General features: G+C 47.4%; 1 protein-coding gene across 1 annotated transcript; it reads left to right on the top strand.

Annotated features, from left to right (window-relative positions):
• Positions 1 to 8,772: 8,772 nt before the first annotated feature.
• Positions 8,773 to 11,280, top strand: SLAMF9 (SLAM family member 9). The gene is made up of 4 exons (XM_063624972.1): positions 8,773 to 8,818; positions 9,262 to 9,603; positions 10,378 to 10,650; positions 11,044 to 11,280. The coding sequence occupies exons 1-4, from the start codon at positions 8,773 to 8,775 to the stop codon at positions 11,271 to 11,273; spliced, it is 891 nt and encodes a 296-aa protein (XP_063481042.1). The 3' UTR covers positions 11,274 to 11,280.
• The last annotated feature ends 4,376 nt before the right edge of the window (positions 11,281 to 15,656 follow it).

Below are 15,656 nucleotides of genomic sequence, written 5' to 3'. Positions count from 1 at the left end.
CGCTTCGGCATCCCAAAGTGCTGGGATTATAGGCGTGAACCGCCATGCCCGGCCAAAGGTAAACTTCTTGAGTGCATAACTTATCAACTCAGCAGGTCTATACACCCCCAGTGAGCTGCCTGCAGTCCGTCTTTGTTGCCTCATCTCCACTGTTAAAACGAAATCATTGGCAATAAAATTATCCCTCTACCCCATGTTTTCCCTTTGCCTCCCATCCTCTATTTCCCCTTGCCGTCAAAGGCAAACTTTTTTTTTTTTTTTTGAGACAGGGTCTTGCTCTGTCACCCAGTCTGGAGTACAGTGGCGCTATCTTGGCTCACTGAAACCTCTAGCTCCTGGGTTCAAGCAATTCTCCTGCCTCAGCCTCCCAGGTACCTGGGATTATAGGCATGTGCCACCACACTCGGCCAATTTTTGTATTCTTAGTAGAGACAGGGGTTTCACCATGTTGGCTGGGCTTGTCTCGAACTCTTGACCTTGTGATCCGCCCGCCTCGGCCTCCCAAAGTGCTGGGATTATAGGCGTGAGCCGCCATCCCCGGCCAAAAGTAAACTTCTTGAGTGCATAACTTATAAATTCAGCAGGCCTATACGCCCCCAGTGAGCTGCCTGCAATCCGTCTTTGTAGCCTCATCTCCACTCTTCTCTGCCTCCATCTCTCGGCCCCTCCTGTGTGGGCTTCTTCTGTGCTTCAGTGTGCCCAGCTCTCTCCCCCACCCCAAGGATCCTGCACAGGCTGCTCCCTTTGCGAGGAACAGTCTTTTCTCCTCTGTTTCACAATGACTCCTTTGGGTGCACTTCAACAATTTGCAGACTCTTACATTTCTGTCCATCCACCTTCATGGTTCAATTGAATAATCACCTTTTTAACACTGACACTTAAAAAAGAAAAAGAAAAGAAAGGAAAAAGAAACCATATATCAAGCATACAGGCCGGCCTCAGAATAGAAGGATAGAAGACACGTGCAGATCTCAACACGCGCTGCCTTGGGAGGGAGGTGATTTATTTGGAACTTACTTGTTAATGGCTCCTCCAGTACCATGGCTCTGCCGTGTGGGTCCCCAGCTTTCCAGATCCAAAGGGAAGCTGAGGAGAAAGTTTGAGCAAAGGTTTGGCCTTTTATTATCTTTCCTCCATTCTCTCCACCACAGCAAGACCAGCTTTTCACTGCAACCTCTTTCCCAAGGCTGTTACATCAGAATTGAGGTGTGGGTGTGATTTCTCGTTGGCTTAATTGCTCCTAAAGATCCAGGAAGAAGAGAGAGAAAGTCTAAACATTACTGGTGCAACTACTTTATTATATATAATAATATCATAGTTTGGTCTCTCTCCAAAGCACACCCTTAGATAAAAACTTGGGTGGAGGACATCTTTCTGGGAGATAATCCAAGAAGAAAGAATGAGGAAAATGAGACAAGGAAGGGAGGAAAGCCAAAGAAAAAGGTGTGTTAATACTTGATTACCGTTGTGGACAACTGGGACCCAATCCCTCTGAGGAACCAGGGAGAACATGCCTCAGAATTGCTCATGGAATAGGGCAGGGAGGCTGGAACATTTATCCACGTTTACCCACCAACGTGGCACTCCCTTAGCTGCACCCACCCAACCTGCATACTTCCCAGTTGCTGGGCTGAGTGGCCTTCCACTGCCATAGGGAAAGCCTGGAAGCGGCCGGGGGCGGTGACTCATGCCTGTAATCCCAGCACTTTGGGAGGCCAAGGCGGGTGGATCACGAGGTCGGGAGTTCAAGACTAGCCTGGCCAACATGGTGAAACCCGTTTCTACAAAAATGAGCCGGGCGTGGTGGCATGTGCCTGTAATCTCAGCTACTCGGGAGGCTGAGGTGGAAGAATCGCTTGAACCTGGGAGGTGGAGGTTGCAGTGAGCCGAGATGGTACCACTGCACTGAAGCCTTGGCAACAGATCGAAACTCCTTCTCAAAAAAAAAAAAAGGATAATCGGAGAAAGCCTGGAAGCAGAAAAACAGAAAACAGACTGCCCAGGTGCAAACTTCATGGGGCACTCCATCGTGAAACTGTCCACACAGCAGTGTAGATAGATGCAGCCATAAAAAAATGTTGAGTTCATGTCCTTTGTAGGGACATGGATGAAGCTGGAAACCATCATTCTCAGCAAACTATCGCAAGGACAAAAAACCAAACACCACATGTTCTCACTCATAGGTGGGAATTGAACAATGAGAACACATGGACACAGGATGGGGAACATCACACAGCGGGGCCTGTTGTGGGGTGGAGGGAGAGGGGAGGGATAGCATTTGGAGATATACCTAATGTAAACGATGAGATAATGGGTGCAGCACACCAACATGGCACATGTATACATATGTAACCAACCTGCACGTTGTGCACATGTACCCTAGAACTGAAAGTATTATATATATATATATATATGTATATATATATACGTATATATATATATATATACGTATATATATATACATATATATATATACATATATATATACGTATATATATACACATATATATATACATATATATATATACATATATATATATATACATATATATATATATATATATGAAGTCAGGTGGATAAACAGGCTGTGCTACAGGGAACCCTAAGTGTCTGCTACAAGCAAGATGTTAGAATGGGTCTCCTCCTGCCTTAGTTTCACTACCCTAAGCTGACAGTGTGATGGGTATCAGGAGATCAAAGGCAATGTGATGGAGATCTGACCTTGAGGAACGTACAATGGGAGTCAAGGAGAACTGGTGTCACTGCCTTTGGAACCCCCTCATCTATGGATGGAGGGCTGAGAAAGGGAGAACAAGAAAGAGACTTTTTTGGAAAGAACTTTACTGTGAGTCCACACCTCTTCCCCAAGGTATAGTGATGTCACCTCTGACCACAAGCCAAGTAAAGAAGACTTCAAGGGGAGGGCTTAGGGAGCTTTGGAATGTGGCCCTGCAGGTGAGAGTCAGAGGCGACAGGCACCTATGACAGGTCTGGGAGAGTTAAAACTGGTAATGGGATCCCACAAGGGAGCCAGAAGTATGGTGCCATGTTGTAGATCCTAGGATCTGCCGGGGCAAGGAATGTTTGTGATGGGTAGCTAAGGGCCACCCATGAGACACAGCCTGCTTGGTTGTCCTGGGTGCTGTACGATAGGGGCATTTGGACAGGCCTCTGGGGAGGAGGAGAGGAGATGAGCTCTGTGGCCAGATGTCCAGGGGCTGAGGAAGGAGTTGCAAAGGACCACCCAGAATAGAGATGCATCCACCTCCCGGTCAGGCGTAAGAGAGACGGAACCAGCGAAACTTAACCAGCAAAACTTCCCTTAACAAAAAATAGTTCATCTTAGCCATCTGTGAGGCCCACAGAGTGCAAAGCCACTCAGCTAGGTAAGAAGAGTTTTAACGCCTTCCCACCCTCCGCATTCTCCTGGAGTGGGGAAACCTGAGTTGGGGGAGGAGAGTTGAGGGGAGGGAGGAGAACAGATGCAGAGAGGCAAGCTGAGCATAGTAGAGAACAGAGACTGCTCCCTCCCCGACTGCCGGCCTCTAGCCTGGAAGACCTAAGCCAGGGTAAGGGAGATTATTTGATAATAAGGTAAGTTTGGAATTTTGAATATTACATGGGACAGGAAGTACTCATTTCTAAACCGACACCAGTACTCATTTCTGGACTGAGACTGAGGCCAGAGTTCACATCTGAGGCAGAGAAGCCTACCCCACTGAATAAGATTAAAAGAGCAGTGAGAGAAAAAAAATTGAAGTTCTATTTGAATCACAGTCCATGAGCAAGAATGAAAATTACACTTGGCCAGGCACTGTGGCTCACACTTGTAATCCAAGCATTTTGGGTAGCTGAGGCAGGAGGATCCCCTGAGGCCAGGAGTTTAAGACCAGCTTGAGCAACATAGCCACATCCAATCTCTAGAAAAAAAAAAAATTAAAAAACTTAACTGGGTATGGTGGTGCTCACCTGTAGTCCCAGCCAGTTGGGAGGCTGAGATGGGAAGATCACTTGAGATGGGAAGATCACATGCAGTGAGCCATGATTGCACCACTGCACTCCAGCCTGGGTGACAGAGCAAGACCCTGTCTCTTAAAAAAAAAAAAAAAAAGTAAAGAAACGAAAATTAGACTTGACAATCATGCTCTCAGAAGTGACTTTCTCCACACTGGACTCAGAGAGCTCAGTGGGGTGGAAATTATTTTCCTCTCCTCAGTAGGCATCATGGACTGTTTATGCCTACTTATGGAGACAGGTTTAATAAATCTGAACAGTTACCTTCTGGCTATCAGCATACTCACTGTAGCAGCCTCGGCTCCCCCTTCAAGAGTAAACACATTTTTGGCTGCAAGAAGTGCAGTTAACAGACAGGCTCTAGCTGCAGCACCTTCGGGATCTATGCTCTTCCCAGCAGCCCCAGCCCGTGGCTGTGCACAGCAAGAGTCCTGGCACCAGGACATTCTTGCACAGCTACAGTCCCAGTGCCTGGACATGCCTGCCCACCACGGGCCTTCTCTAACGGGCAGTCGGTGCCAGAGCTCCCTGCTAAGTCAGCTGAGACTGTGAGACCTGCATCAAGGTCTGAGGCCCTTCTGGCTCCACCCTGCTTCCTTCTCCATTTATCTTTTCCAGGCCTTTCCCCACATTAAAACTCTTTTGCACCAAACTCCAGCTTCTGCTTCTCAGAGAATCTAACTGATATTCTCATCCTTTAAGCTCTGAGCATTATACTCATGACCCTGTTTTCTTTTCTTTCCTTGCTTTTGTTTTTTATTTCTATTTTTTAATTCACAAAAATTTATACTTATTTATGGTGTACAACATGTTGTTTTAAAATATGAATATGTTAGGCCGGGCGCGGTGGCTCACGCTTGTAATCCCAGCACTTTGGGAGGCCGAGGCAGGCGGATCATGAGGTCAGGAGATCGAGACCATGGTGAAACCCCGTCTCTACTAAAAATACAAAAAATTAGCCGGGCGTGGTGGCGGGTGCCTGTAGTCCCAGCTACTCGGAGAGGCTGAGGCAGGAGAATGGTGTGAACCCGGGAGGCGGAGCTTGCAGTGAGCCGAGATTGCGCCACTGCACTCCAGCCTGGGCAACAGAGTGAGACTCCGTCTCAAAAAAAAATAATAAAAAATAAAATAAAATATGAATATGTTGTGAAATGGCTAAATTGAGCTAATTAACATAAGTGTTGTCTTACACAACTATCTTTTTTTGTGGTAAGAACACTGAAAATCTACTGTCTTAGCAATTTTTTTTTAGATGAAGTCTCACTCTGTCGCCAGGCTGGAGTGCAGTGGCACGATCTCGGCTGACTGCAACCTCCGCCTCCTGGGTTCAAGCAATTCTCCTGCCTCAGCCTCCCGAGTAGCTGGGACTACAGGTGCGTGCCACCACACCTGGCTAATTTTTGTATTTTTAGTAGAAGCGGGGTTTCAGCATGTTGGCCAGGATTGTCTTGATCTCTTGACCTCGTGATCCACCTGCCTCAGCCTCCCAAAGTGCTGGGATTATAGGTATGAGCCACTGTGCCTGGCCTGTCTTAGCAATTTTTGAGAATACAATACATTGCTATTAACTATAGTCACCATATGGTATAATAGATCTCTTGAACTTATTCCTCCTATTTGACTTTTGAAATCTTTCGACCAACATTTCTCCAATCCCCGCCCCTCCCACAGCTTCTGGTAACCACCACTCTACTCTCTACTTATAGTTCAACCTTTTTTTTTTTTTTGTCTTTTTTTTTTTGAGGCAGAGTCTCGCTCTGTCTCCCAGGCTGGAGTGCAGTGGCACGATCTCAGCTCACTGCAACCTCCGCCTCCCGGGTTCACGCCATTCTCTTGTCTCAGCCTCCCAAGTAGCTGGGACTACAGGCGCCCGCCACCACGCCCGGCTAAGTTTTTTTGTGTTTTTTAGTAGAGACGGGGTTTCACCGTGTTAGCCAGGATGGTCTTGATCTCCTGACCTTGTGATCCTCCCACCTCGGCCTCCCAAAGTGCTGGGATTACAGGCGTGAGCCACCGGGCCCGGCCCAGTTCAACCTTTTTATAGATTCCACATTAAGTGAACTTATGTGGTATTTGTCTTTCTGTGTCTGGCTTATTTCACTAAACCTAATGTCCTCCAGGTTCATCCATGTTGTTGTAAATGGTAGCATTTCCTTCTTTTTGTTGTTGTTTTGTTTGTTTTGTTTTGTTTTGCTTTGCTCCCTCCCAACTTACCACCCCCTACTCAGGTTTCCTCACTCCAGGAGGATGGGGAGGTGTCAAAACTCTTCTTACCTAGCTGAGTGGCTTTGCACTCTGTGGGCCTGGAGGATGGCTAGGATGCACTATTTTCTGTTAAGGGCAGTTTTGCTGGTTAAGTTTTGCCGGCTCCCTCTCTCTTACCCCTGGCTGGGAGTGGATGCATCTCTATTCTGGGTGGTCTCTGCTGGAGTGCAGTGGCATGATCATAGCTCACTGCACCCTCAAACTCCTGGGCTCAACAATCCTCCCATCTCAGCCTCACAAACAGCAAGGATTACAGGCATGCATCACCATGCCCTGATCATGTTAAAAAAATTTTTTTGTAGACATGGGGTCTTTCTATGTTGCCTAGGCTGGTCTAAAATTCCTGGCCTCAAGGGATCTTCCTGCCTTGGCCTCCCAAAGCACTAGGATCATAGACATAAGCTCCCTTGCCCAGCCTCCTTCTTTGTTTAAGGATGGATAGTATTCCATTGTGTATATATCTACAATTTCTTTACACTTTCATCCATTGATAGACACTTAAGTTGATTCCATATGTTGGCTCTAGTGAATAGTGCTGCAATAAGCGTGGAGTGCAGATACCTCATTAACATACTGATTTCATTTCCTTTGGATATATACCCAATAGTGGGATTGCTGGATCTAATTTTATTTGTTAAACAGATTTATTACATAAAAACGTTTTATACTCAGACTGAAATCTGGTTCAACTTTAAGAAAAAATTCTAATCTCTCAGGTTTTATACTCATAAATTGAACTTTAAGAACTACTCACTTCATTATCTTCTTCACTAAGCAGATTCTACCAATCTTTGAAGAACTGAGGTCTCATTTTAAATATCTCTCCTCGATAGATTTTCCCCAACCCTCCTGACTCCAACTTTGCCAAATCCCCTTGTTATAGGCCCCTTCAATTATCCCTTTGGTAAGATTCATCAAACATGTAGTTACTTGTCCAGTGTCAATTGTTAGCATATGAGCTCCATGAAGTCACAATCTAAAATTCTTGGTCACTGTTAATTCCCCAGCACTTAAGACAGTGTATGGACCATAGAAGCTACTCAATAAACATTTAACAGATTTCTGAATTTGCTAACCTAAAACTATGAAATATTGGCACAAGACCAAAGCTGAATACATCTTCCTCTATTGTTCCCTTGGTCTTGAGACACCACTCTTACTTCCTCATTACAGCACAGACTCATAAAATTGATTATTAGAAGAAACATAAAGATTATCCAGTCTGAGAATCCATCTGATGCCAGAAATGTTGCAGATAATCCAAGCAAGTGATTGTCCTCTTAGCTTGAATACTAGGGACAGAAGCTACTTTCTAAGGCAGCCCATTGTATGCAGAACAGCTTTGACTGCCAGGAATCTGTTTAATAACCGTGATCCTCTGCAGTCTTTTCTTGAATCTGAATTCATATAGGCTTGATAAACATCGTATTCTCACAAAGCGATTTAAAGTCTTTTCATAATATGAACAACATAGATCAACTCTCTGGTCAAACTACTTTTTTTTTTCGTCTCTCTCTCCTTTTTTTTTTTTTCTTTAAGACAGAGTCTTGCTCTGTCACCCAGGCTGGAGTGCAGTGGCACAATCTTGGCTCTCTGCAACCTCCGCCTCCTGGGTTCAAGTGATTCTCTTGCTTCAGCCTCCTGAGTAGCTGGGATACAGGTGCACACCACCATGCCCAGCTAATTTTTGTATTTTTAGTAGAGATGGGGTTTCACCGTGTTGGCCAGGCTGGTCTCAAACTCCTGACCTCAGGCGATCTGCCTGCCTCGGCCTCCCAAAGTGCTGGGATTACAGATGTGAGCCATTGGGCCCGGCCAAACTGCTTTCTTAAAGAGGATCGAATCAAATGTTTTTCCCCTGCGAATAGCCTCTCAGATGGGAACATAACTAGCTTTAAATAAAAAGGCTTAATCATTCGTCCATTGTAAAGCTATCAATTGAGTGCAGACACATGTCTAGTATGGGGCCAGCAATAGTGGGACATACACAGGAAATGAAAGATGAAGTCTGTCTGGGGAGGTATAGATGTTTCTAAGACCAAATGATCACAGCAACATAGGAACTACCCAGAGAGAGCTAGGGCAGAATATCCTGGGAGCCAAATAACAGGATAGGGAATGTTCTAAGAGTTCGGGGCATGCAGTGAGTTCGGGGCATGCAGTACGTGCGGGGACCTGGGGCGAGTAGGAAGTCTTGAAAGACTTCATTTAGGAAGTGGGATTTGGGCTGAGTTTGGTGGATGGCATCATGAGTCAGTGAGTAAACTGTCTTGACAATCAGGATTTGAAAGAGAACTAAGAGAGCCACAATACATAGGGAGGGGCTTAGTGAGGACAGAGGATGTCAGAGGGCTGTAGTCAGGGGAAAATCATTTCCCTTTTCTCAGTACTTCAGTCATGCTCTCTGTCTCTCAGACCGTCCTAGTGCAGTCTTCTGCACAGTCCTGGGGACCAACCGACTGAATCACACCTCTGGGGCTGGGGGCTGCTGACATGTGTGCCTTTCCTTGGCTGCTCCTTCTCCTGCTGCTCCGGGAGGGTGAGTGAGGCTAACAGCTCCTGCAGAGGAATGTCCCCTTCCACCTTTGTTCCCCTGCCCCACTGGGTCTGGGCCAGCAAGACCCTTTCTTAGGGGTTGAATGTGTCAGCTCTTCTGGAGTTACAAGGAGTAGGGCGTGTGGCTTCAGGGCAGGACCGAGAGACACCTGGGGATATGGAAGATAGAGCAATCCCAAGGTGGCAAAGGAGAAGGTAAAACTTGGAGGGTGAAGGGACAGATGGAAGCAAACTCCTGTTAGGTGCTTAATTCAGGGACAGGGGAAATCTAGAGCCAGAAGCAGCAGCTGGAGAACAGGATTTAGCGTGAGAGTCATAGAAGCTGCCCAGCTGAGATTACACTACTCTGGCAGCTCCACTGCCAGGTTCAGCAGCCCAGAGATAGCAGCTGGGTTGTTTGCTTCTCTTTTCTTCCTGCATATGCAGCCAAAGGGGACTCTGGAGATGATGTGGATCCTGAGGAAGTGGTTGCGGTTCTTCGGGAGTCCATCAGCCTCCCCCTGGAAATAACACCGGATGAAGAGGTTGAGAACATCATCTGGTCCTCTCACAAAAGTCTTGCCACTGTGGTGCCAGGGAAAGAGGGACATCCAGCTACCATCATGGTGACCAATCCACACTACCAGGGCCGAGTGAGCTTCCTGGACCCCAGCTATTCCCTGCATATCAGCAATCTGAGCTGGGAGGATTCAGGGCTTTACCAAGCTCAAGTCAACCTGAGAACATCCCAGATCTCTACCATACAGCAGTACAATCTACGTGTCTACCGTGAGTTTAGGCTGGGAACCATAAAGCTGCTTTTTTGGGGCTCCTCTGAGCTTCTCACACCATGGAGTAGGGGTCTCAGGACTCGGGGTTATGGTTTGAGGGGCTAGAACTGGAGGCAGACGGTCTCCAATCTAGATACTGGGATTGAGTGTGCCCAATCCACCTGTTGTATCTGAACCGCAGCAACAGGTGGAGTGACCTGGAGCAAGGAGGCTGTCCGATGCAGTGGCAGGGGTCAGGGGCTTCATGTACAGACCCTGTAGAGGGCTTTTCTCTTCCAATGAAATTGTGTCCTGGGGATGAACACCACCTACATTCTTGAGCCTTTTATTTCCCTGTGTGATGAGGGCTACTAATGAGTATCTTCTCTTTACTTGAACTCAAATTTCTTCTTAGTGTCTGTCACACTGCATCTACCTTGAAGCTTGAAGAGACACTGATTAAAATGTAAATGCCCCTGAGAAGGGTGATAATATTTTTTGGGATCAAGGAGACAGAATGGGGTTTGGAGGAAGGTAGAGTACAAAAGTAAGAGAGAGAAGACATAAAGGGGAGGTAGAAGATGCCAAAGGCAGCTCTGTCTTCCTTGACAGTTGCCTTGGGGACCTTGGAACCACAGGTTTTATGGTGGTTGGGTTTGTTTGCTTTTGCTTATTTGTTGTTTGGTGAAGGGGCTGTCAAGGGGTAGCATTAGTACCCCAGGTTTGAGGAGCTTAGGAAAACAGACCCAACCCTTGATTGTTTAGAGGGTCTTTGTGTTTCCCCTTCATCTAGGACGGCTGTCAGAGCCCCATATCACTGTGAACTTTGAGAGCTCTGGGGAAGGTGCCTGCAATATGTCCCTGGTGTGCTCTGTGGAGAAGGCAGGCATGGACGTGACCTACAGCTGGCTCTCCCAGGGGGACAGCGCTTATACATTCCATGAAGGCCCTGTCCTCAGCACATCCTGGAGGCCAGGGGACAGTGCCCTCTCCTACACCTGCAGAGCCAACAACCCCATCAGCAACGTCAGTTCTCGCCCCATCCCTGCTGGGCCCTTCTGTGCAGGTACCAGAACCCCTGAGACACCCCCCGAGCTCATGAAAGATACTGCCTAGAGGCACCACCTCCCTCCCCCAGCTCTTCCCAAGAAAGCCCAGGGAATTCAGAAGCTAACCCCCTCCTCTGGAGGCTTGACACCTGGATTGGAGCGACCCTCCCTTTTTCTAGTGCCCCCAACTTCCAAAGGTCTTTTCTTTTCTCTTGCTTGGCTTCAGAATGATTCCTAGATCTTAGTTCCTGAGCTTCTGTGCATAGACTATATTTCCAGAGACACTTGCAAGGGGACATCAACTGATTGTGAACTTGAGACCCTTGCATGAAATTTGGGTAGGAGTCTGCCCTAATCTTAACCCCAGCCCTACCTCTGATGGGCCCCTTTCCTCCTTTCTTCCATCCCAGATCGTAACTATGCTTCTGAGAAGCCTTCAACAGCCTTCTGCCTCCTGGCCAAGGGATTGCTCATCCTCTTGCTCTTGGTAATTCTGGCCGTGGGGCTCTGGGTCATCCGAGTCCAGAAAAGACACAAAATGCCAAGGATGAAGAAACTCATGAGAAACAATGAAATTGAGGAAGGGGGCAAAGCCTGGCTCCAGCCCTGCCTGACTTCTCCTTGGGAACCCCAGTCCTGAGCTTGGTTTCTTCCCAGCACCCAGAGAATCCTTCCTCAGCTCTCTTCTTTCCAGGGGAAGGAGGTGCTCAGGGGTGGGTATCCAGAGAGCCATAGTTCTGAGGGAAGATTGGCTGTCAATAAAGTCAAATTAAGTGACCACAACTCTGCAGGAGCTGTGTTGGGTCCTTCTGTCCTCACTGGGTGGCTCTGGCAAAACCCACTCTGCTGTCTTTCCCCCAACTCCCAGCGCCTTCCTCCAAGTCCACGTGCTTCTTCAGGCCCTCCTTTGGGGAGAGAAGTGGGTCTAAAGGGCCCCCTCACAGGGAAGTTTTGGTATGCTGTCACTCACCACCTATTCCATTTTCCACCAACATGCTTCCCATTTGTTCATTAAATAAGAAAAGTGAGATACTTCTTTGAACCTAACTGAACCTGTGACTTGAGAATTTCAGGCATTTTGAATCCTGCATAAAAGTGGCCTTATTCCTGTTAAGATTCTTCTGCTGCTTTACCCCACTCTCATCCTGGCAGATACATTTGCTTAACAACTCCATCCATCCCAGACTAGTCTAGAAGCTCTCCTAAATAGGGAGGTAGGAAGGACCTCGTTCAGACCTACCCTGGGTCTGAGTTGAGCCCGCAACCTCTCCGTCATCTCCCTGATGCCAGTTGCTCTGGGCCTCTGGCGCCTACCCCATAGGGATGCTGGATTATTAGCCGAGATCGTGGAGCCTTGACTTCTGCTTGTGATTAGTATTACTGTCCTGCCTGTGTCCCTGCCTATAGATTTCCATGTCTTAGGCCTTCTCTTGTCCTCGGTTAATGCCCACCCCCAGCTCCCTGGCAAAGGCCCTTACGTTTATGTTCTTGCTGTTTCCCTAGACCAGTGATCAGCCTCCCAGGCCTAATGTGCCCCTGCCCAAGTCTCCATTATTCCCTCCAAGTCAGATCTTGTGGATGTTACTTATGCAGCTGCCATGGGGCAGGGGGTTAGGGGGAAGCGGGGACTGGGGAGAGAATTTGAAAACCCCCAATTGACAGGACAGGTGTACTCAGTGGGTGAATTGCAGGAAGTGGTGAAGGCTGTGATGTATGGCGGGGAGCCTAGGTGACATTATGGAGCTCTGGGCTTTGATCTGCCACTCGCCTCTGGCCTGTGACCCTGTGTTCAGCAAACTTCCATTGAGCCACAGCCCCTTTCTCCAAGAAGTGCACACTGGAAGACAGAAGCAGGCAGAGAGGCAGCTTGGAGCTCCCACAGAGACACAGTTAGGCAAGCGCCTTGCTGCCACAGAGACAGGGTGGGTCAGGGGCCCTGGGGAGTTTCAGAAGAGGCGTCTGAAGGGTGGGGAGAGGGCTGCATGGCAGGAGGCATGCCTAACATTGCTGTGGGTCTCTTCTTCCTCTTTGTTTTTGAGGGGGAGGATGCTGATCTCCAAAGTGTCTTCCAAAAAAGGAACAAGAAGTCTGTGCAGGGGTCAGTGGAATGCATTCAACTGGGCAACCAATGAGACCAAGGATACCTTCCTTTTAGGAAAGTAAGACACATGGGCCGGCACAGGACCACCCAGGAGGAGGGCCTTGAAAGCGGCATGGGGCAGGACTGGAAGCCAAGAGTAGGGGTCTCCCTAGGTATTTGTGCAGGAGATGGAGCCTCTTGGGCTTGGGAAGGAGGTAGTAAGGTTGGGAAACCAGCCCCAAGAGCTCCTAGTGCTGGTAAACTTGTCCCCTCTACTTTCTGAAGGCCTGAGCCCTTGTCCCTCTGGAAGGCAGTCCCTTCTTGAGGCTGGTTCTCTGGGCCTCCCTTAGGCCCTGAGCAGTCTTGCTTCCAAAAAAGGCCAGCAGCCCCCAACCCCTTTGATTCCTTTTATATCTTTCCTAGGAGGCACCACTGCAGGGATGGGGACTGACTGGAAAGGCCACCTTGAGTCCATCTTGCACATAAAGGGGCAGCTCATTTCTCATGTTATTGCAGGATTGAATTCATAGAAAGTAAACAAAAGGATGAATAAATAAAGGAATGAACATATGATAGGCCCAGGGATTTCCCTGGAAGTTGGCAAAGTTCCTTCTTCTTACAGCCAATCTCTGAGCAGAGAAGGGTTGAGGCCTCAAAAGAGGCCGAGCTTCTGGAAGAGGAAGGATGAGATCTTAAAGAAAGTTGAATATAAACTCAGAGAGGCACAAGCCTCTACCTCTGCAATACGCCAGGAACTTGGCAAGCACTGGGGAGGCAGAAGAGACACCTCTGCCTTCAAGGAATGTTTTGTGGAGTGTGTAAAGATAAAATAACAAGGTGGGAAAAGGGCTGGGGTGAAGGTGAGGGCGTGGTGGGAAGAGTCACAGAATGTGTCCTGAAGGGAACAGATCAACAGAAATTTGACCTGTGGTCAGCAGTGAGTCTGGAAAGGAGAAAAGGGCATTCTATCCAGACAGAAGCTAAGTGCTAAGACACTGATATGTGAAAGAGCACAGTAGTGCTAAGGCCTGCAAAGCCATGCACACTGTGATAAAGGGATAGGTGAGAAACCAGGCTGGAAAGGTAAGCAGGGCCTTTCTGAAGCGGGAATTCAAAGACAAACAGGACAATATCCACACCCTTGTGGGGCTTAGTGTTTCATTGGGATAGAAGACAGGCACACAAAAAGTTAAATGACAATATATGAGAAACCACGCTTCTTTACTGATCTGGTAATAAGACTGCTGCTTACAGGCATGTGGTCAACAGAGTCCCTGGATGACAATCTTTTCTTTTCTTTTTTAACTCAGATATAATTTAATATATGCCTGACTAACAACACCCATATTATTGATTATTAAAGCCACCCCTTCTATTCTAGAATATGGGATAGTTATGTGGTGCTTAATTGGTACAAGCAATGTTAACACATCAAATGTGGTTACTACTAAAAGTCCATGTGTTCCACCTTTCAGGGCTCATTTGATATCAAATAATTCTCTGCTTATCTATAGACAATGAGAAACTTTGCTGATTAGGAACACCTGTGCTTAACGGTGCCAAGCAGACATCTCTGAGGTCGCACCATCCTCTTTGTGCAGGGCTATGGAGCAGCTCAGGTCCTTTCTTCCCATGGCCTGCCGAAATATTAAGTATACACCAGGAAGGCAGAACCAATAGGATAGATAGATACAGATATAGAAATATGAGATGGGATTTATTAGGGGAATTGGCTTACATGATGGTGGAGGCCAAGTACTACGATATGCACAAAGAAGGCCCTGGAATGGCAAAAGTGTGGCTCAGTCCAAGTCCAAAAGCCTCACAACTAGGGAGGCCAATGGTATAACTCACAGTCCCAAGTCTGGAGAGCCTGGAGTTTTGATGTTCAAAGGCAAGAGGAGGAGAATACCCCAGCTCTGAGAGACAGAGAGAGAGAGAGAGAAAAGAAGGAGAAGGAGGAGGAGGAGAAGGAGAAGGAGGAGGAGGAGGAGGAGGAGGAGGAGAAGGAGGAGGAGGAGGAGGAGGAGGAGGAGGAGGAGGAGGAGGAGGAGGAAAGAGGAAAGAAGAAAGAAGAAAGCAGGAGAAGGAGGAAGAGGAGGAGGAGGAGGAAAGAGGAAAGAAGAAAGAAAGCAGGAGAAGGAGAAGAAGGAGGAAGAGGAGGAGGAGGAGGAGAGGGAGAGAGAGAATATTTTCTGATATCCTTGTCAGCAATTTGAAAATATGGGGGCTGCCTGATACTTAGGTTGGGTGGAATCCTCGTTGGTTGAATAAGCTTTCCCAGAGAGTAATGACTATGAATCAAGGACAACCTAGAGGAAAGTCTTTTGTTTTGAACCTCAGGGACTGTTTTTTAAAGCAGCTTTCACTCCTGGCACAGTGAGGGAACAAGTTATAGGGCTAGGTTCCTTTTCTTAACAAAAAATCTCCAATATACATATAAATCAGACAAAAAATGGCAATAACAATAAAACTCACAAAATAAGTTTCCAGAAAAAAAGGCCATATCATAAACTTTTAAAAATTGAAAACCATTTTAAATGTCATTTAACAAAAAGTTATTTTAATGTCCAAATGAGATTAGTTTATCCTCAAGAAACCTCTGGAGACAGCAGTTTAGATCAGAGGTGTGGCCAATTCTAACACGGGGAAGGGAGATCCTTCCCAGTGATCGGTAAAGATCCAAAGACTAAAAAACACTTGGCGCGGCTGGGCGCAATGGCTCACACCTGTAATCCCAACATTTTGGGAGGCCGAGGTGGGTGGATCATGAGGTCAGGAGTTCAAGACCAGCCTGGCCAAGATGGTGAAACCCCATCTCTACTAAAAATACAAAAATTAGCCAGGCATGGTGGCGGCCGCCTGTAATCACAGCTACTTGGGAGGCTGAAGCAGGAGAATCGCTTGAACCCGGGAGGTGGAGGTTGCAGTGAGCCGAGATTG

This window comes from Symphalangus syndactylus, chromosome 12 (assembly GCF_028878055.3).
Source record: "Symphalangus syndactylus isolate Jambi chromosome 12, NHGRI_mSymSyn1-v2.1_pri, whole genome shotgun sequence".
NCBI classification, from domain to species: domain Eukaryota; kingdom Metazoa; phylum Chordata; class Mammalia; order Primates; family Hylobatidae; genus Symphalangus; species Symphalangus syndactylus.
This window is presented reverse-complemented; position numbering and strand designations above follow the sequence as displayed.

Bases quoted from the DNA above. Each gene is read 5' to 3' on its own strand.
- SLAMF9 (XM_063624972.1), top strand. From the start codon at position 8,773: ATGTGTGCCTTTCCTTGGCTGCTCCTTCTCCTGCTGCTCCGGGAGG. The intron at 8,819-9,261 runs GTGAGTGAGGCT...CTGCATATGCAG, and splicing joins TCTCCTGCTGCTCCGGGAGG to CCAAAGGGGACTCTGGAGAT. The intron at 9,604-10,377 runs GTGAGTTTAGGC...CCCTTCATCTAG, and splicing joins GTACAATCTACGTGTCTACC to GACGGCTGTCAGAGCCCCAT.